The sequence below is a fragment of the Marmota flaviventris genome, chromosome 2 (genome assembly GCF_047511675.1).
Source record: "Marmota flaviventris isolate mMarFla1 chromosome 2, mMarFla1.hap1, whole genome shotgun sequence".
Taxonomy (NCBI): domain Eukaryota; kingdom Metazoa; phylum Chordata; class Mammalia; order Rodentia; family Sciuridae; genus Marmota; species Marmota flaviventris.
The window spans coordinates 66,638,225-66,661,532 of record NC_092499.1 but is presented as its reverse complement, the minus strand read 5'-3'; the positions used below and the strand labels follow the sequence as shown (position 1 = coordinate 66,661,532).

The window sequence follows — 23,308 nt, the reverse complement described above, 5'->3', positions numbered from 1 at the left end:
CCCACAAATACACATTTGGTCCACAGAGCATTTAAAAGTTAGGATAGGAAGTCAGTTGTCCCCGCCCCACACACAGAGTTTTCAGCTGTACCTGATTCCCCATTCTCACATCCCATTGCAAAACAGGGCCTCTGCTGCCTTCTAATGCTGCACAACCCTCACCATACCTGGATTCCACCTTTGTACTTAGCACCTCCACTTGCCAACTGGCACATTTAAGGTGCCTAATCTGCACATTGTTTGGTGGTTTCCTGATAAAGACACTCTCACGAAAGGGGCAAATTGGGACTTCCCTCCTCCCCTCCTCTTGGTACCTATGGGCCTTACTGCCTAGATGGGTCACCTTTTGTCATTTACAAAGGATTAGCCCTTTCAGGGTTCTGATCTAAGTTTGGAAATTCCTAAGAGCAAGAATTGTCTTACTTGTCTCATTTGACTTTATAATCTTAGAGTTAGGCAAGTCTGATACATACAATAGGATTCAAGAAATGTAGAACAAATAAATGATTCTTGAATATGTTTCTAGCTCCTACCTTCTACCAAACATTATTTTCAAGGACTCTCAAAAGACATAGGGTATATTTGAGAAACATTGATACCTTCATAATTTCTAGCTTATAGTAGCTAGGCTTCCTTTAAGGTGAATTTTTTGAACTCTTATTGACTAGTTGAATTTTTCCATATTGAGATTCCACTTCCTTTTCCTATTTGCATTTGTATTAGAGTTCCATGATGAGACTGAGGCCTGGGCATCCAGCCACCCAGCTCCAAGTCCATCTAGTCTTTTCTATTTCCCTTTACCACTGGGCACTTTGAAATCCCAATATGCCTTTATACAACACAAAATTCCCATCAATCATTCTCTACTTCTGCAAGCAAAGCAAACTTTCTTTACAAATACCCACACATACCCCCTACACACACACACACTAAACTAGAAAAGAGTTTTGTTTATAATCTATGATATCCATATATTTTAGAAATATATACAGAGATAATTTAATTTTTGCTCATTTGTTACTTATCTGCAAAGGATTAGATGATTTATGAAAGCAGGAAAAAATAAGAATAAAAAACTGACAAAAATCAAGACCATGAAAAAAATTAGTTAGATTAGGTCATAAGCAGAAATCAGGAAACGAAAGTACAAAGTCACAGAATTGCTTTTGAGATCCTTAGTAAATCAGAAGAAAAGAAAATCAAAACTAGTTTACTGATTTGTACCCAAAGAAAAATACATGCCAATATTTCTCCCAAAGAAGCAACATTTTCTTTACTACCTTATTCTGAAATAAATGTGTGATGTGTGGCCATATGGGCAGCAGTGGTGATGGGGGTGGTGGTGTTTGTCATGGAATCGTGTCTTGAATAATTTCCTTTACAAATTCAGGAACTGCTACATTCTCGTTCATAAAAGGTTCTCAGGGCATCCTGAGTGAAAGGTGAAGGTATTACATCAAATATGACTCAGAGGAGGCAGTTCTACAGATGGCCCAGAAAACAAAACAAAACAAAAAATAATTGTGATACATTGTGATCTGAGAAGAAATCTTGAAGCAGTATTTCTCAAAGACAGGTATGCAGATCCCATACACAGAATCACCAAGGACTGCTTGTTAAAACCACACATTCTCCAGATCTACAGAGTAGTAATCTCTGGGGCATGAGCCTGAAAATCTGCAGTTTCACAAATTCCCCAAGTAATTTTTAAATCCCATTAGAGCCAGAGAACCTCTGCCCTAGAGCAGTGATCTCTAGAAATTTTGCTTGTGTTTTCTAAAAGAATTTTGAAAAGGTGAGTACCATTTCACATGGTTTTAAGTTCTCACCTAAAATTTTTCATTCTAATTTTAAATGGGCACAATAAATATAATTTCTGGTATATTCTAATATTGACATTTTCAAATAAATATTTCATATCACTTTATTTTACTTTATTAATTTTTTGGTACCAGGGATTGAACCCAGAGATTTTAACCATTGAGCCACATGCCCAACCCTTTTTTTTTTATGTTGAGACAGGGTCTTGCTAAGTTGTTTAGGGTGTCTTTAAGTTGCTGAGGCTGGCTTTGAACTTGGTATCCTCCTGCCTCAGCATCCCAAGCCTCTGGGTTACAGGTGTGCACCACCACCTGGTTCATATCACTTTAATAAGTATTCAATGAATCTTAAATGCTCGTATCAGGTTCTATCATACTTCTCTGCAAAATGATGTACATATACATTGAAATTTTATTTTTTTATTTTCTATGACCAAGTGTTAAAATTTCTTCAGAATCATATCAATATTATAATTATTAGTAGTACACAAGTAACAAAACATATGTCATATACATTTTATAAACAATTTTTAAGTAGAACAATATTTTTGAAAATACTTCTATTAATTTGATGGATAGACTATTTTACCCTAGTTAGTTTATGTATTCATAGATTACTTATTGCTAGAATAAGACAGGCTTACAGAATCTATTTTATTCATATTCTTTGTATTACATATAATAATCATTGAGAAAATTAGTAGATGGGAATAGAAGATGTTTTGTCATAGCAGTGTCACTCATATTTTTGAAACTCCTCAATTATAAGACAAATTTCATATATAATTTATTAAACAATTTAATTTAATAAATTTAAAGTAAAATTTGATGTCTTCCTTCAATTTTGCTGAAAGCAAAGAATTAGACCACTGGAGCTATAAAAGAATATTAACAATCCTTCACTCTCTTTAACCCCATCACCAGTACTTTGAATTGCAGTTAGTTTAATGTCCTTGAGGATTTTATACACCCCTAAAGGGAGTCACTTAAATAAGATTCCAGATAGTTAAAAGCTATTTTATTATTTTAATAAGTAAGTCAAAAGCAATTGGGAAATGGGAGGTAGAAGAGACAAGGGGCACTCTCAGGTAGACCCTTTTTAGTAAAGAATACTTGTGAAAAATTGAGGATCCTGGAAAAGTTTCTTTAAGAACTACCTTTGCTTCCATGTTTCTTAAAAAGTCTTTGTGAAAGTTCACATACCTCTGTTTGAAGACCATTGTACTAATTATCTGAATACTTTAAGAAAATGCATTACTCAATCTTCTCAAGTACCTGAGTTCCCTCCAAATGTGTGTACAAACCAAGTATGGACAGTTATAACAAAGGATTAAGGAGAAGGATCCAACAAAATGGTCATAACAAATACCAAAGGGAGATGTGAGTGATTTTTAAGAGCTGACAAGTTATTGATATTATGATTTTGCCAGTGCTTCTTTTTATTTTAGTAAATGGAATTCTTATAATCCCCTCAAGGGTTGAACTGGTTGTGGGTCAGAAACCTCATGAGGTATTCTGTAATTTTGTTACTACATTAAACCTGAGGGAAGTGGATAAAAAAGTCTTAGAGCCTTTCTTCCTCCCTCTACCCCTCTTCACTTTAATATGAAAATAATTGCCTCTACTCTTGGAGACCTGGCTTAATTAGACTAATCTAATTTTCTGCTGGCAAAACTAACGCTAAAATGGTATTGCTCTGAGTTCTCTAATTATAGAGCAATCACACTTTTTTTTAACAGATACTAAAACCAAATGCTATAATGTTGGATGAGGTCACAGTGAATAACTTGTTATAAGGCCTATTTTGAGGTTCCACATGATTTTCAGTGAATATTATGCAGTGACAGGATACAAAGTTTGCTGCAGAAAAAAAATTATGAATTGCTACTATAATTTATCCAAGTAGTGATGAAGTTCCACAGGTTATTTCATAAGAAACATGTTGACTGACCATAATCTCTGTTCTTCCTTCCTCACACTCTTAAACCATGCTCCCTTTCTGGTTTCCCTCTCTCTGAGCCATCTATCTTCTCATTTTCTTCCCTGCACAGCCTGAACGCCGTGGTCAACCTCTTAATGGATATCCTCACCAGCATTCTCAGCCCTCTGACTCCCTTGAACTTATTTATTCTGCCAAGTCCCAGCCTAGAGTCAACCAACCATCTATTCCCTATACTATTGCTAGTTTGCCAAAGACTGCTGGAGAAAATTGTGTAACTGCTGATTCACGGCATGACAAATCTTCAGTTTTCAAACTCACCTTGACCCTTAGCACTACATGGCAGTCCTTTCACTCTTGCCTAGTTGACTTCCTTTACCACTGCTCAGGTGCTGCTCCAAGTCATCACTCTTCCAAGGTTTTCTACCATACCTCCCTAACCAATGGTTGATTTAACTTCCTTCTTCAGGAAAAATTAGTGTTCAGCTTCTTTCCCTCCCACTTCTAATGGTCTTCTACAGAATCAGCCTCCTTTCTCTCTGTCCCAGAAGAAATGTGCATCAATTGCCCTCCTCTCAATACCATTAGGGTTTTGTTTGTTTGTTTTAAAGCTCTTCTGTATACATTATCATAAGATAAATATTCTCCTTGGAAATCATATTCCAAGTTGAAGAAATGGACATTAGAATGTTAGGAAATAAACATTGCTGATTGGCTACAGAAAAGACCACATCAGAATAGTAAGTGTTCTTCCTCTTTGAGTCATTCAAAAGCAAGGACAGAAAGGAAGGTGAGTTGGGATGCTGCCTGTCCATTAAATGTTTTAAATTCTATCACAGTTGTGTCAGCAAAATGTCACCAAGTGAATTTAAAGAAATTGTGCTTTAGTGATTAATGCCATTTTTGTTCTCTGCTGTTTAGTACTACCTGCTAACATGTGCAATTTAAGATGTTATTAATAACTAGTCCATCCAGTATCTCTTTTTATTGTGAGAGTTTACTCACCTTCATTCATTCCAGATTTTTCATAGAAAAAAAATTTCCTAGGAAAACCAATGGGAATTATGGTTAGCTTGTTATGGTTTTTAAATTTAATATCATACTAAACTAGTTATCACACGAAACTTTCACATGATACATGTATGCTTTAGTAAAAGTGTTTATAGAATTTGCCTAAAAAGAAGCTTTGATGTAGAGGATGTTTAGAGGAGATGTTTATCCTGTGTAACCCAGGGCAGATCCAGATTTTGTGGGAATCCAACCATATATAGTTCTGGGAAGTTTGTCTTTCCACAAAAGGATACAAGATTATAATAAAAAAATGAGGTTCAGAATCTTTGGAAGCAATCTTGAAAATGAAGGGCTCTGAAGCTTAAGCTTCATTAGCTTCAGATTAATCAGTTTTTTTTAATCTGGCCACTTAATTGGGTCATTAAACAAACCTAAGTCAAACAAAAACTTATGAACTGCAAATACCTAACATAAGCCAGGCATTTTACATATCACATTTCATGCTCACAACAAACTTATCTACCAGTCTTCTTTTTATAAAGTAAAAACGGAGGCTCAGAGAATTTAGTAACTTGCTCACAGGCAGCCCTGCTCATAGTGAAGCTGGGATCTAAACCAAGCTATGACAAACAATCTAGTATTCTCCCAGTACAATATTCTGCCCTTAAGGTTTTCCAAAAGATAAAAGGTTAAAGTTACTTGGGAGAATACCCCTAGAAAATGGCTGGAAATGCTCAGTCAGTACTTGAAATTGACATGATTTAATTTATATTGGAGACATTCCCTGAAAAATACTGCCCTAAAACTGTGTTTAAAGGGCGTGAAGACACAAATATTTAACTCTTGGATTATTATCTTCCCCTCACTAAATGACAGGATGAAGACAGAAGATCTTAGGGTCCAGAAGACAATGTGGTTCTAATAAAAAGAGGAAAATAGAGGCAGAATCAAAATCTAGAGGTGAGTCTAGAATTATAGCTTTCTAAAAAGAGTCTGGCTATAGAAGGATCTAGTGACAGACAGTGTGGATCTTTCACAAATTATATCCTCTTGCTACATGTCCAATATTTTTTAACCTTGACATTATGTCAGATTTTAAAGATTGGAAAATAATGACAATGGCTCATCTATAACTTTTATATTCATACCCTTCATTTGCCAATTTGACCTCTATTATTTTTAAACAGTAATGGCTCCTCCTTTTGTTAAACCCCCTGGAAGTAGGGACTGTGCCATTTCATCTTTTCCATTCTCAAAGAATCCAGCACTTGGTATAGATAGGAATTTCATAGAGGTTTGTTGCCTTAATGTTGATGAGTTATTTTTGATAGGTCATTATTTTCTAACACAGTAGAAATTCCATAATGTAGATAGATTTTGATCCTACCCTACTTCAGAATAAAATTTTTGGTGTTTGTCTAAAGCTAAAGACAAAAATTGATCTGATGTAGTTAAGTTTTTTGGTCAACAAGCTACCATTGGTGCTACTTAAAAGACCTCTTGATTTTGTGGTCTTAGGGCTATTGTGACCTCAAACTGTAACTAAAATCAGTCCAATGCAACAGGAGTTTCAAGAACAGCAGCCCCCAAAAGATGTCTTAACTGGATGGGAAAAGAAGGCACATATTTTCAAGAAGGCCTCTTTATTATTAAAGTAGAAGTTTCCCTTCAAGATGACAAGTGGTGCAAATTACTCAGGTTCTTACTTGTCCTCAAAACGGTGAGTGTTTGGAAAAAGCCAAATGACAACTACCCAGGAGGGAAAGGAGAGTCTGATTAACCCAGGCTAAAGACAAATATTATTTGATGTCTCTTCCCACAGAAGTTCTAAAATAGATGACAACTACTTGAAGGAATTGAATGAGGACTTAAAGCTGAGGAAGCAGGAACTTTTAGATATGTTAAAACCTCTAGAAAATAAGAACAACCTCTTATTCCAGAAGTTAATGTCTAACTTGGAGGAAAAACAAAAAAGGTAAGGGCTCCCTACTCAGGTTGGAGAATTTAATCTCCATAACATTAGCAATAAGTATTTACATTGCTTTGTTTTTGTTTTCAAATTTGGACAAACAGGTCTAGTAAAATGTAAAGAATATGTAATCACAAAGGGGTGAAGATGAATCCTTAATTTTTTGGTAAAATTAAATAAAAAATTAAATCAACTCTCATCTCATGAGGCTACAGTTGTTACTCTTCCTCTATAAAATGCCTACTCAAGGAACAGGTAACAGAATTCAACAGCTTCAGTCTATCATGTTTAGACTCATAGCTTCCTTGTTCATGTTTATAAACTCATTTTAAGAAAAAAATATTCTGCTTTTTCTATTCAAGCAGTGGAGTAGTGATCTTTTCTGAGCCTAAGAGCCCTTCGGATTAGGATTCTGCCTCTGTAAACATATGAGGAAACCATAATTTTTTGCTACAACATTCACTGTTCCTAGGACCCACAAACTCTGTTTCCTTTCTGGCCTTAGAAAATCTCATGTCAATTGATCTATCTTCATACACCCTCTTCATAAGCCTCTTGAGGAACCTAGACTTTTGGAAAACAAATAACAGATAAAAGGGCTGGGGTTGTGGCTCTAAGGTGGAGTGCTCACCTAACATGTGTGAGGCACTGGGTTCGATCCTTAGCACCACAAAATAATATAAAAAAAATAAACAAAATAAAGGTATTGTGTCCATCTACAACTAAAAAAAAAATAGACAAAAAAATTGTGGTCAAGCACCAGCTGCTTCTACGAGTTACTTACAACACCAGACTTCTCTCAGGGCAACGGAAACAAAGGCTTAGACCTGAGGAGGAAGAAGGGCAAGGAACAGAAATATAATCAATGCCTTCAAAAAACATCTTCTCTCACAGTGTGGAGACTTGATATTGATTCAGATTTTGTTAGGAATTTCTTGATGGCTTGCATTCTTTGGGGGGCCACCAAGGATATATGGATTCCCAACAAGTCAAATGTCTTTATTTGGAAACTCAAGGAGTAGGAGGAGGTAGACAGAGAAGGGATAAGGAATAACTCTGGAATTTTATCCTGAAGACATCAGGTTTTTAAACCTCCTCCTTTACAGGGGCAGAACTGCTTCTTCCTCCCTGAAATATAACACCAAAACATTTTTCTGAGGTGACAGAGAATAATCTTGCTGGCTATTGAAGACCAAAGTTTTGAGCACTGAAGAGCACAGAACTCATTACTGAGAACACAGCTATGGCAAATGTAAATTAGGGATAGAATAGTCCCAGTTACAGAGACTTTCCATGTCCCAAAGGACTTCTGAAACCCATAAGATTCCAGCCCCCTTATTACTTCTGTGGTAGAGCACTTTCTGGCTGGTTGCAGAATACTAATATTATCTTTTAGGAAGGTCTGCATGTTTTATGATGTCTATTCTCCTTCTAGTTTGCAGATCATGAGGCAAATCATGGCAGGGAAAGGATGTGATGAATCCTCCGTCATGGACCTCATTAAAGAAGCAGAGGAGATGAAACAGAACCTGGTAAGAGGCTGGTGGGTACTCTGGGGAACAGCTTTCTAAACAGGGCTCAGTTCCACTGCTGTTGTCAGATGTGGAAGTAAACACACAGTGCTCATCTCCAGCATCTGATGCTTCAATACTCTGATCTCTTTGATCTAGAAAGTCCAAGGTGATTCAAAGAGAGTCAGATGGTTTATTGGGAAGGACAAAGACTAGCTAGCAAAATTCTATTTCTTTGACTTTTCAATAGCTTTTCATGTATGCATTAATGGATATAAGCGCATTAACCATTCATATATCTAAAGAACAGAATATACATATTAAAGTAAAAGAAAAGAAATAATTTGCTCTAAGAGTCTTAGAAAAAAAATCTTTTAAAATTAAATCAACAATGTAAAAGTATCTTAAATATTAGAAATTAGTGGTCTAAGCCCCAGAGAAATTGTCTTATGATGAGAACATCTTAAGTATTAGGAACTTATTTCTGTTAATACCAGCTCATAATATCATAATTAAAGTTATTACTTGAAATAATAACATTTTTTAACCATTGTCATCATCACCATCATCAAACTTATCTCTCATGTTTCTGGATTTGGGGCTAGGTCCATTTACTGCCTTCTCTGTGGTTTACTATGTCCCTGATCCCTTTTCCACCATTAGCTTAGTAATTTCTTCAAACCTCAATTTAATGACTAGACAAACACATGTCTCTGTTTGTTTGGTTCCTCCCCTCCAACAGGAAAGGAAAAACAAGATGCTTTGGAAGGAAATGGAGTTGCTATGGAACAAGGTGTGCCTCTAAGGATCTCTTGAAAGTATTGTCCTACAGTTCATAATGCAAAGAATCCCCAATTCCTCTGGCCCCATTCTCATTTTTGTATGCTCTGCTTCCATCCTTGCATTATTTCAACACCCCCCCCCCCTTTTTTTTTTTTTTTTTTTTTTGGTATAGCAGCCAAAGCGATCTTTTCAAAACAGTCAAAGCATGTCACTCTTATGAAAATCCTTTATAGCCTGCTTATTGTGGCATAATGTAGCTCGTGTCTACCTCTCTTGGTCTCCTTTCATAGAAGTCTTCCCCATACTTTCTATGCAATCACCCTACAGGTGACTTGTGGTTTCTCCTTGTGACGGTCTTTTCCTATCTCTGGCCTTTGTTCATGCTTTACTCCCTGTCTGTAATGCTATTATGATTGGCTTATCCTCATTCTTCAGATCTCAGTTTAAATATTACCTCTTTAGAAAAGCCCTCCATGTTTATTCCATCTAAAGAAGAGCACCCTCCTGTTCATGTCTTCAGTAGCACTTTTCATAATATTAACTTATTACTTTTTATTGTATTATTATTATTATTCCTTTCTTGTCCCTTTACCCCATTCTGGGATAAAACCTCCTTCAGTATCTTGATTGCATTTTCCAAATCCCTAACACATATCACAATGCTTGGAACAATAGAAGAGAATCAATAAATATAAGTTGAATTAATGAACAAAGGAATACCTAATTCTAATGCCCATATGATTTTGCAATAATCATGCATTATTTAAGATAATAATATTAGGACCTTTTCCTGGAAAACCAGGAGGGGAAATACATTTGTGAACTAGCCCTTGGAACCAAAGTGTTATTTCACAGATTAGCACTGCAACTGGAAGAGTGGATAGTCTTGTGACATAAACAGGTGTGTGGTGTGAGCTGACTGCTTTTTTTCATCTCGCCTTTCCACAAATAATCAGGATAACTCTAAGCCCTGAATCTTGAAGTAAGATCTGCTCCTACTTCTCAGCAGCAGTTACAAATCACTTCTATAAATTATGAGAAGTTCTAGTTTCTAAGTTCTTGAGTCTTTGTGATAGATATGTGCCAGCACAATTATTCTATGGAAATCCAGCTTCTCTAGAGCTACCAAAGTACTTTTTATAGCATATGTCTATACACCTTAGTTTGTGATCAACTTTCTCTATCTATAGTTTGGGAGAAATGGAGACAAGCAGCATGCCTAGTGGCTAAGAACACAGGCTTGAACATAAATATGTTTCAAATAGCAGCTTTGAACTTTCCTAGCTGTGTGACCCTAAATAAATTATTTAACCTCTCCAAGTCTCAATTTTCTCATCATGAAAATGAAAATAAAATTCAGTACCCAAAGAGCTGTGTGGATTAAGTAAGAATGATTGTAATGTACTAGTGACAGTAATGTAGTAAGTAGGTTCTAGTAGCTGTTGGCACATAATAAGGGTTGAATTTAGTATCTTTTTAATTATAAGGTATACTTGGGCTGGGTGTGGTGGCACATGCCTGTGATTCCAGCAACTCCGGAGGCTGAGGCAGGAGGACTGCAAGTTCTAGGCCAGCCTTAGCAATTTAGTAAGACCCTGTCTCAAAATAAAAAATAAAAAGAGCTGGAGATGTGGCTCAGTGGCAAAGTGCTCCTGGGTTCAATCCACAGTACCAAAAATGTGTGCGTGTATGTGTGTGTGTGTGTGTGTGTATGTGTGTGTAATTTATGATATAAATGATATTATATAAAATATATTATATGAAATATATAAATTTATATTAAATATATACATATATGATACATACACACATATGTAAAAATTTATATATACATATATACATGTATAAATATATATATATATACATATATATATATAATTTTATTCATTCATAAATATATATATTACACTCAGGGACCAAAGGGAAAGACTCATTATCTTATGAATCACCTTTGGTAGGTAGTGCAGTTTCCAAGTTGGGCCCTGAGAAGTTGCAGACTGGCAGGAACCAAAAGCCTTGATTCATATTGGTTTTCCACTTCCCTCATTAATTCCTGCTAATTTGAAGCTCTGCCACAATGTCTCTCCACAGACATTAGAGACAGAAGAACTCCATGATCAACAAAAGACACCACAGATAAAAACCAGGGCAGATTTACATGATGGAAAGGCAAGTGGATGGAATTATAAGATTGTTGGTGCCACATAGCTGGAAATAACCTGTTACTAATCAGGTCTGGTTTGGGTAGGCAGATAGGTAGGATCTGGGCTTTTAGAGTATAGTAGATCTTATGGACTACAAGATATTGCACTTTTTCCTGGGACCTCCTATTTCTTTAGTTCTCTTCTTTCATCCCAGGCTCCCAAATTCCCCTCATCACCTAGGAAGATCAAGAGTGAAATGGAGGGGCTGGGGATGTGGCTCAAGCGGTAACGCCCTCGCCTGCCATGCACGGGGTGCTGGGTTTGATCCTCAGCACCATATAAAAATAAAATAAAGATGTTGTGTCCACTGAAAACTGAAAAATAAATATTAAAAAATTCTCTCTCTTCTCTCTCTCTCTCTTAAAAAAAAGAGTGAACTGGAGACATCATTTGCAGAGAAAGTAAAGGAGATAAGGAAGGTAGTACAACCATTGTGAATGATAGTAGTTTTTGGAGCTGATAAATTAGGTATCTTTAATGTAGCAGTTATCTGCCAAAGCTATGGTGTACTCCTGAACCAATGCAAATTTTTATAAGCAATCCACTTCTTGTGGATATTATATTTGAGTTGGAGTGACATGACAAATTTGTGGGAAATCATGTTATCCAGGACAAAGTGAGAAAAGCTATACCAACAATGACAACTCTAGAATAGCTATTTGATGTCTGAACACTTATTAGTTTGTCTTAGAGAATGCATTTAGAGTATTATATTTGTATATCATCATCTCGTAACTGACTCGTTCACAAAAAATGGCCTATTCATTTATCTTTTAGATTTTAGAGAGTGGATTATACAGGGAAGGCCAAGTAAGAGGACTATACAGTTGAAACCAAATGAATAGTGAATCTATGACACCGTAATTTTGCTATAAGGTTGTTACAGCATATTGAGAAAACTGATTTTTGATCTCAATTTACTTTGTCACCCAGAGGCTCTTTCTTCCACCAGGAAAAGCAACAGAGGAAAATGGAATGGGTCAAGTATCAGGAACAAGCCAACATTCTTCAGGTACCAAGGTCTTCAATGTCTGGACATGGGATGCAATTTCATTTATACAATATAAGGGCTTTTATAGCTTTATATTATTAAAGACCCATTCCTTCATCCTGGGTTACCAATTGTCCTGCTAAAGGAATGTATCCTGGAGAGATGGCTGAAGTAACCTATCTCTGTCTTCACCTTGAATAACTTGTAATAAATAGTATTTCATCGTAAATTCTTGATTTTGTTCTATTTAAAATGGGGGGGGGAGGAGGACAAGTACTATCTGCCCAACTTTAAAAGACTGAGCATGAGGATATTATTTTTTAATTTCTGGGTGAAGAATATTCAGATAACCATAGATTTAGAGAAATCAATATTGTATGAGTAGTTTTGAAAAAATGTCCTCTTTCAGAATGACTTCCATGGTAAAGTGATTGAGCTGAGAATTGAAGCCTTGAAGAACTACCAGAAGGCCAATGAATTGAAATTATCACTGTACTTACAACAGAATTTTGCACCAAAGCAAACATTTTTAAATCTTCCAGGGTTCCAAGGTAGGTAAAGTATCATATAGTTACACATTTGGAGGATTTTTGTTGTTGTTGTTGACATCGAGATCCCATTACTTATAAAATGAAAAACATTGTTTACATGGTAAGTTAAATATTAGTGGTATAATAATAAATTATTTCAATATCATCATTATTAGTATTATTCAGAAGCTCTTGTACCAAGGTAAATATTCTCTCTGGAGGAAACTGTTTTCTTTGTACAGATTAAGTAATATGTCATGTTCTTAATATATGCTGATAACATAGCATGCAATAAAATATTAGTTTTCTATCTTTTCCCCTTACCTAGAAATCAGAATGGTTTGATTTCATGAATGTAAAGGAAATAGACTCTCTTATTTCAGAGCAGAAGGCCAAGGAGATAGACATCTGACAACTGTTGTTGAGTTTCACTTATCCAGAAGTTCCTCTGGGAGTTTCAATGATTTTTCTCTAAGTAATTTATGGCATTGTTACAGGAAATCATATAGTTTTCCATAAAAAATAGAATAAAAGAATGATGCTGAGGTCCAGGGAAAGAATTCATACATTTTCAAGTATATATGAACTTAAAACTGCAGTTTTAAAAAGGACACACAATGGGAAATCATAACCAAGGAATGACAATTTTCTATCTGTGTAAGTATGTAGGTCTCTAATTTCTTCTCAGTTTTATTCCATAAAAGGCTCAAAAGGCTTATAAAAGTCACACACAACACATATAATAAATTAGATTAGATGAATAACTCAAAGGCAAGAGAAAATTAGTTGAAACTAGGTAAATAAATGAAAATAATGATGGAAGTACTATGTAGTTGGTAGTGGTAGGCTATAAATTTGATTCCAAATTCCTTGCAAAACAAAACAAAAAATGAACTTGTAGCTTCCACAAAATAACAGCAAACCAATTGCTCAGGAGAAGCATAGCTTTTCTTGATACTCAGACCTGTGAGAAATTTCATCATTGTAATGAAGACAGGACCCTATATATCTAATAATATCGATATCTTCAATGATATTTTTAAATGATTTAAAAAATCTAAAATTCGTAGGTTTTTTATCACCTGTTCCTCAGCATAATATAATAAAAAATTATTAATCTGAAATTTTTAAAAAGGATAGATCAACTTAAGATGATTTGGTACAGGCACATAGCATTCTATCTTGATCCATTGGTTAAAATTTAGAAAATCTAGAAAACTGAATAGATGGACTACCTATACTCCAGGTAATGTTCCACACATACTTTTCTTTCAACTTATGTCTTGAGAAGAACTTGACAGCTGAAAGCTGGAAAGAAAGAACCTGGAATGCAACCAGAAGCAATATATAGTTACTAAGATACAAAAAAAAAAAAAAAAAGACAGAGGAGAGTTATGAGGAAGACAGACAGCCCCCTGTTTACCTCATTGAAAATTAGCCAAAGGTCATCTCAAGTGATTCACAGAGCCAAGGATTCAAATGTCTTTCCAGATTCAAGTCAAGCCCAGATTAGTTAAGTAGTGAAGAATTCCATTCAACTTAATTGTCTCAGTGGGGTTTTATTTCCCCCTTGCCCACAGAACATAGAATCAATTTGAACTAGAATTGCCTACAGATCAACATATTTCCTCTTTCTTCTCCTATACTCCTGGAAAATTAAGAGATAGGGTACTATACTGCTAGGTTACTACAAACTAACGTAGCCCCAGCCTGAATGACCCACTGGTCCTGTGTTTTACTGATTCTACATTCACCGAGTACTGATTATATTCCTGTTTTATTTTCTAATACACATAAAATCTTTGGGTTTATTAGAGCCCTAGTGGATCTGAAATCTAACAGAGTTCTCGATTTTAGTTATGTTGATTTATAATTATAGCCTCTAGTGTTTGATTATTAAAAAGAAATATTAGGCTGAGCGTGATGGCGCAAGCTTCCTTGGGAGGCTGAGGCAGGAGGATCATAAGTTCAAAGCTGGCCCCAGCAATTTAGCAAGACCCTGTCTCAAAATTTTGAAAAAAGGGGAAGGTGTGTGCTGGGGATGTGACTCAGTGGCTAAGTGCCCCTGGATTCATCCCTGATTCAAAAAAAAAATTATTTATCATCATGGAAGAATTGTTAAAGTAACCTTATTAAGACCTTATTATAAACAGTGCTATAATAGGGAAGTAGTTAGTGGTGGTGTTTTCCACAATTTTTGCTATTTACACTGATTTATTTTTTTCATAAATGCATTCCTTGAAACCTAAATGTATATTACTATTTTAAATGAAAAACTAATATAGTTTTCCATAATAGAAGGTACACTTAAGGAAAAAAAATTGGGGGGAGTGGGTGGGTCCTGGGAGTGGATTTAACCTGGGCAATTTATCACAAAGTTACATCCCTAGCACTTTTTATTTTTTGTTATGGGACAAGGTCTCACTAAGTTACTTAGGACCTTGCTAAGTTGCTGACACTGGCCTTAGTGATTCTTCTGCCTCAGTCTCCTGCTAGGATTATAGGTGGGCACCACTGCAGCCAGCCCAAAATTTTAATGTTCTAGCAAGATGTTCAAAGCTGAGATCTACTTTATCCTTATTAGAAAGTAAAATTAGCATGACATAGAGAATTTTAAAGTAAACCAGCACCAACTTGGAACTTTCTTCTTCATGCTATCAAGTTAAAAGCAATGTAAAGGGAACAATTTTCTCACTGTGATTTTTAGTATTTAATGCCGTGTTCCAACACCTCCTAAATTTATCCAAATTGCTACCTCAAATCATCTCACCATCAGATTTTGAAAAGTTGTAATTTAATGGAAAAAGTACTGATTTAGAGTCTCATACATGAGTTGTAGGCCTTATTCAAATCTACTAGCTACAAGACCTGGGCAAGTCATTTAGCTTTCTTTTTTTTTTTCTTTTTTCCTTTCCTAAAACAACCATGACATTTTATAGACCAGGTTGAAAAATCCTCATTTTCGTGTAACCCTTACAAATTACTCTATGGAATAGGAATTCTAGAACAAAAACAAACTTAGAGAAAAGTTTAGTTCCTGGACTATGTGTTAAAATGTGTGATTTTTCATGCCTCTTCCATCCCTAAAACACTGATTTGAATCCAAACTTAACAATTGTTTAATGTACCATCCTTCCAATGAGGAATCATATTCCCTAAGGTTAATTTTTCTGTGGTAAAGAAAATATGGTTACAAAATGGAATGAGGTATTTGTAATTTAAAATTATTCCCAGTAGGTGGCACCAACCACATCTAGGCTTCAAGTCACCACAAATAGTGGTTATTCAGGAAACAGGAAAAGTTGTGGAAGGCCCTGGCTTTCTATTACTCTTAGGACAAAATGTGTCTCATATATATATATATATATATATATATATATATATATATATATATATATATTCCTTTTTTTCATTTTATATATAATGAAAAAAAGGAAAACAACCTATTGATGTTTTGTGTCATGCTCTGTGGCACCAAGATGAATAATCGCAGCCTTGATTAAACTAAATTAAACTCAGTATTCTGTTGTGCAACGCTTACTTATCATTATTCTCTCTGATCTTCAGTTCTTTCCATTAAAAAAAAAAGTCTATTTACTTCTTCCACAATTCTTGTCTAATTTGTTTCTCTCCACCACAGTAAATCAGGCAATTAGGATACTGAAGTAAAACACGGGATGGGCAATTGTACAAGGACTATTTAAAGTTTAAGTACTTGATAGTGCTCTTGGATGATGTCCCATTCCCTATGCTTTCAAATGAGCTGAATTTCATAAACCTGTATTAGAGACAGGTTGGAGTGCAATTTTGGTCATACCTCCCAGAGAAATCAGGGTACAGGCCCTTCTGTTCTAGGCCTTTCTGAATAGAAAAAGGTTTTACACCACTGCTCTTGGTCAATAGTCCCTCCTCCCTCTGTCTGATGAGCTGGTTGGCTGAGTTTTAGTGGAGTGATCTATTTGGTTGGCAAATATTACTGACTTATGTACACTTCAAGCAATCTCTACTAAGGAATTTCCTTGAGGCCCGGGATGTACCATTACCATTGGCTATCTTATTGTTAGTATGCTATTATCATCTAGTTTTCTAAAAGAGAAAAATATTTTTCTGTTACTTATATCTAGGGTGAAGGCTTTCCTTTTGACTTTTCCAGAGACAGCTCACTTTTGAAGGAATTTGCTTCCCCAGCCAATAAAAAAATTATAATTTGACACAGGGTGCATGACAGACCCTTCCTGGCCTTTGTGGTGTCAAGAAAGCAGTTTGTGTTCTTTGGAAGTCACCTCTAAAGTGCATACATTAAGCAGTCTCTAAATTCAGCTAAATTTCTCATCACACTGCTGGTGTTTAAGGAAGAGATTTATCTTCAATAATAATATAACTTGTGATAATATATTTGATTTTGACAGTCTGGCTTTTCTCTCACCTGCCCCCAACTCTTAGCATTTTCTTTGGATCTTTGAGACAGAAGGTTCTCCTTCAAGAAGAACCTGAAGGTTGGATGTGGATATTCTCCTACACTTATAATTCAAATGAAAGCCTGTTGAGATGGGAAATGAACACCCTTGAGCCCTTATTTTCTCTATAACCTTCTGTTCCAAAAGCAAGTCATTCCTCCTGCCTTTAACCTTTAGTTTGCTTCAGTGTTACTCTACCTGATGGCTGAAATACACTTCGACAGGTGCTGCTGAAGGGAAAATAGTAGTGTTGAGCTAAATTGCTGAAAGGCTGGGATGGAAAACTATCGCTAGCTCAAATCTTGATCCTTGATAAATAGTATTGCTCTCAAGTATAGTTTTTTAAAGTTTTGAGGCTACCTTAACCTTTTGAATGTCAGAGTTAGGTTTATAATATTAGTAGGTTATGCAGCTAATTTCCAAGCTAAGGTCATTCTTTTGTTTCCTACAAAACCTCACAGAAGTCCAAGGGGAGAATAAAAATCCTTTTTTTCCCCTAAATATAAATTTTGAAAATTAAAACCATTAAACTGTACCTTTATTAATGTATGGTTATCATAATAGATGAAAATAGATTCACCTTATTTGCATCACACCCTCAGGGGAGCAGCAGGATATCTAGGACAGAGTGACCATCATACTTGGTAAATGAAAAGAGGATACCCAGTTAAATTTGAATTTCAGATAAATAATTTGTAGTATCGGTATGTCCCAAATATTGCATGGGGCATTTTTATACTAAACATTTTTGGTGTTTATTGAAATACAAATTAAACTGGGTGTCTTATATTTTAGTCTGGCAACTCTAATCCAGGGCAAGTTCACCATGGCGCCTATATACAGCCCCCTATAATTCTCCTCTTTCCCCCTTTTATTGCTTCCCTTCCCCTCAACCTATGCCTGTCATTCTCCTTGCCTCCTCTTTCTCTTCCCCCACCCTACTTTTATCTTTTGTTCATTCTCTACTATTCACAGTTGGCCATTTTTGTGGAATCTCTGCCTGGGTTATCCAAGTACATGTACATGTGTAAATGTTTTATCTTTCCACTTCATGTAAATATTGTATTAGAGTACATTTTGCAGATTTACAAAGATGCTTAACTTGCAAGTCATTCTCAAATGATCCCTCTGTCTGTTGCTGCCCACTGTGGGCAGAAAACAAGAGGTCCACTGCTCCAAAGTTAAAATATTGTTTGGTGAAATTATTTTATGAAATAATAATTATAAAATTCATAACAATACTAATATCTATTAGTCCTATAGTAATAAAATTATATGATATTGTGATGAATGTTAATAGCCTTACAACTCAAAATCTAGGTTCTAAGGGCACTACAACTATGGGAAGAGCAACTACTGGCAGAAATGAACTCAATGTGGTGAGAATTATTTTCTTTTTAAAATTCCCTATTTAAGACATTGGAGTGATAGAAGGGGTAAATATTTGTAATGCATTTGTTTATTTGTTTGTTGGTTTATTTTTGTAGTGTTGGGAACTGAACCCAGGACCTCATGCATGCTAGACAAGTGCTCTCTACTACTGAGCAACATTCCCAGCCTTTTTAATGCATTTGTTAGCATACATTCTAATTTATTATTTTTTTAAGGAGATTCACAAAATGAGTACCAGGGTCCTCAATATTTTAGCTGTCTTTCTCTCTCTCTTTTTTTCCTCCTATTTTAGAGAATTCTGGGATCAAAGACCTACAATGCACAACAAGGAGCCAAAGGAAATCAGTCTGATGATGCAGGAGGGAGGCTCTTATTTCTGAGGTCACTGCCAAAGGAAGCTCTGAAGGATTAAAAGGCTTTCACTCCATTTGCTTTGGACAGATTTAAAGACTAGGCACAACCATTTGTGTTAATTAAAATCTCTCAAACCTTTGTTTTACTGCTGTTTTCCCTTTCTCCTCCCACCAATCTAGGTAGAATTGTTAGATGCTTAGTTTAAGCATGTCAGGAATTCAGTCATTTAGGGATTGTAAACAGTCTCTGATTATTTTCATCATTCTTGGATTTGAAATTTCTAGGTTTAAACCACATTGTATGTAGTTCAAATTCATAAAAAGGAGTTGTCTATTTCTGAGGTATTTACTTCTGGGTAGATCCACTAATGGCAAGTGAGTAATAGGTACAAAATAAAGAAACTTACATTCCTCAGACTGATTTTACTCTTTCACCAACCACATCCAGTTGCCTTGTTGATTCTGCCTGCTTGCTATGTGCCAAATATCTTCCACCTTCCAAGTACCATTGTTTCAGTTCAGGCCCTCTTTCCTTCCTGGATTACCATATCCTCTTAATTGGTTTCCCTGCTTCCTATTCCTCTAGTCCATCTCTCACAGTACCTTTGAAGCTATCTTTTCTGACTAAAAGAAAAATGAGATCATGTTAACTTCCTTATTGGGTTTTTGTGGATTCCTTCACAGACCATAAATGCTCTGTCTCCTGCCTACCTCTCCAGACTTATCATTCACTTCCTTCATACATCCTATATTGAGCTCTACAGAACTATTCGTTTCTTTGATATACCACAAGTTTTATTATCTTCATGCACAAAGCTTAAAGATTCTTCTCTTCTTGTTTTATTGATCATTGCCTATTTTTCTTAAGGGCTGAGTTTAGTGCCCTTCTATCCTGGTCATTCTCAATCCTAGCTGTGGATTATCATTCCCTTGAGAGCTCTGAAAAAGAGCATTTCACTGGGTATACCTCCCCAGGTCATTTAAATCATTACAAAAACATCTGTCTTTTAGAAAATCTTCCCAGGAAATTCTAGGGTGAGCCATATTTGAGAATCATTGCTCCAAGCTTTCATATTTCTATTATAGCACTTACTTGCAATTATTAATTTACTACATTGCAATTATTGATTTACCCAGATATCTCTCTCACCAAATGGTGGGCTCTTTGAGGCACAGGATTATGTCTTGTTCATCTTTTCCTTTTAATCAACCAATACAGTGCCTGGGATTTAACAGGAGCTCAGTAAATGATATTGTATAAAAATATAGAAAGTTAATTGCCATGTCCCTATTATTGTATCTTTTGTTTGTTTTTGGCACTTGGGATTGAACCAGGGGCACTCTATCACTAAGCTACATTCCTAGTTCTTTTAATTTTGAGAAAGGGTCTTTCTAAGTTGCCAAGGCTGACCTCAAACTTGCCATCCTCCTGTTTTAGCATCCTAAATTGCTGAGATTATAGGCATGGGCCACTGTGCCCTGCTTGATGCCCTGTCCTGTGTAAAATGCCTAAGTTACATTATAGCTCCTAAGATCTTCAGCTCTTAAAGTTGTCATTAATTTCCTATCTCATTTCAATATGGAAAAGTTAATTTGTCAAAAAATGCTTCATAATAAGAGATTCATCAGAATCTCTTATACTTTTCTGGTAACAAGTAAAGGCAATTAACCAATGCAAAATCTTTTTTCTACCAACATCAATTTAAATCCTTATTAAATGTGTACTTTGAAGGTAAATTCTAAAGGTAAGTGTACTTAACGAGTGGAAAACATTTCTATCACAGAATTTTTGGCATTAGAAGGAATTTTACGTAAGCAACTTCCTTCACTTTACAAAAGAAGAAACTTGAGTTCATATACATTGAAAGGGTGTCCAAAGCCTCATAGTTATTTGAGCCAGAATAAGTCACCACAGCCAGTTCATATTTCAGTCTAACACATTATCATCCCATTCCTAACTACAAAAATAAGTCTCTAAAGCCATGACATGATTAGTTTTATATTTTGCTAGCCCAGTTAGCTGAATATGTAATCCCCATTCTGTTTCAAGAAAGCTACCTCTGCATATTTAGTTCCTGAGAGACTTGGAAGTCCTGAGATTTTCCAAATCAATTGAATTAGGCAGAGCAAGGAGGACAAAAGACAGGAACATAAAATCTGACTGTACTACTGACTACCTTGACATAATTGTTTAACCTAAGGGTCTTAGATTCTTAATTTTAAGATTGGATTAAAGAGCACCATTTGAATGTTTTTTAAAATGTTAATTTTTACTACTACAAAGGGTTTAGATTACTGTATAATATCTGCCCCCAACTTTTTTGGTTGTTAACTAAGCTAGTTTACTTGCTGTTAGAGGCTTATAATTTCTTTAAAAATGAATCCTGTTATTCTCAAAGTATTTCAATTGTAAATTCATCATCACTCAGGCTTACCATCTTTCCTTCAAATGTTCCAAACCTTTCAATTTCTTCAAACATGAAACTGAAATATTGTAGCCTTTTATCATTTTTTTGAACTTTGAGAAAATAGTTCTTATTTATTTTTGTTTTTTATTTATATATGAGAGCGGAATGCATTACAATTCTTATTACACATATAGAGCACAATTTTTCGTATCTCTTATGAATAAACTCAATCATTTGTTTTTAAGATTCCAAATTGAATTCAGATTTTTGCCTATCATGATGCAAAGTTATCAGATTGGCTTTCTAGTCATTGGCTGACTAGTCAACAAGTTTATTGAGTCATGGATATGGATCTCAGCTTTACAGATACAAATTTATTGAGTACACTTGTCCAAAAGATCAGAGACTCATTCGAGCTACTCAGACTAAGAGATAAACCAAATATTAACTTAAATTACAGAGAGGACTTTAATTCCAACTTGATTAAAATATGTCTATATTATATTCTCATCTCTAAATCAACTAAGATGTACTGAGTTAGTAAGCAGAAATACTTGGGGTTGAGACATCATTATTACAGTTTATTTACACTCATTACATTTCTCTCAGGATAAAACCATTAATTATTATACCTGGGAGATACTTTTTAATTTCCCATCCAGTTGAGGAAAAACCCTGTCCTATTGGCAATATATTTATAAACCATTACTTTGGGTGATACTATTTTTGTGGTATATTTATATTATCTTGACTTTTTACCTATTCAGAGGTTTTTTGGCTACTTGCTAACATTTTACCTACAAATGCTGCCTTTTTGCAATGGTAAAGGGATTTTGTCACACTTTTTGAAATAAGTTCAACAACAGCTTGATATTTTCATCTTTCATCTGGAATTGCAATCATCAAAGAGGGAAAGTGACAGTGTACAACATTTTGGCCTTAAACTTGTAGATCCAGACATAAAATTCAGTTTTAGTTGTATGACTATGGCTATCACAGTGTCTCATTTTATAGGTAGAGACTTCTGCAATCTGTTGCTTGTTCAGATAAATTTCTAACAGCCTGCCTGGTACTTTGGAAGGAGTCTGAGTTGCTTCCAGTTCAAAGTCCCCATTGCTTCATATTTTGCATTTAGTCACCAAACATTAGGAAATGGGAAGAGAACAAAGTTCCATGTTAGAAAGGGAGATTGAGACCAATCAGTCCTATAGCAGGAGATATTCAGGCAGACAAATATAATTATTAATTGGTAAAAATGATAATTTTCATGAAAATTAAAAATCCATTTTCTCTGCTGCTTTCACAAATTCACTTATGCTGCCTAACATTCAAAACTTTTATATAAGGCTCATTTAAAGCAAAAAACACAACATAAACATTCTTATACACCATTTTCTAAGTATTAGTTGATCTGGTAGAAAATAAGATTGTTTAGTTTAACAAAATTATTTTCTTTCTGTAAATTTATTTTACAGAAAAAAATACTTTTCTGGGAAGTTGGATTTTAAGTTTTGGTCACACTGAAACCAATTAATAATTTAAGCATGAATGTTCTGATTTTTAAAAAGGTTCCCTTAAATTCAACCCATGTTCGTTTTTATAATTGGGACTGTGTCTTCTTGACTTATATATACTGAATCCTAAAATTTGAATGTAGACAGAGAGCCCTTTTACGAAATCAAATACCAATACCAATTGAATATCAGCAAAATGGCTGATTAGAGGTTCCTAATACCTGTAATCTCCAATATATACATATATATTTTAAAGACCAAAACACTGAATCAACACTTGGCTGGTGTATCTCAGGGAGAGCACTGGAGTACAGCAGGAAAATAGTAGAGACCTAGTAGAGAGGCTAAAGATTACCTCACAGAAAATAGAACAAAACACCCTGTCTTTGCCATACTGTATTCTCAGTTAGGGTTAGGATAAAGAAC

The 23,308-nt window shown here is 35.2% G+C and overlaps 1 protein-coding gene across 1 annotated transcript; it reads left to right on the top strand.

Annotated features, from left to right (window-relative positions):
* The first annotated feature begins 6,443 nt into the window (after positions 1–6,443).
* Ccdc196 (coiled-coil domain containing 196) lies at positions 6,444–19,019 on the top strand. The gene is made up of 11 exons (XM_027929427.1): positions 6,444–6,490; positions 6,593–6,745; positions 8,175–8,271; positions 8,993–9,043; positions 11,125–11,202; positions 11,392–11,450; positions 11,611–11,656; positions 12,190–12,249; positions 12,638–12,779; positions 18,536–18,594; positions 18,900–19,019. Exons 1-11 carry the CDS (start codon positions 6,444–6,446, stop codon positions 19,017–19,019), a joined length of 912 nt encoding a protein of 303 aa, XP_027785228.1.
* The last annotated feature ends 4,289 nt before the right edge of the window (positions 19,020–23,308 follow it).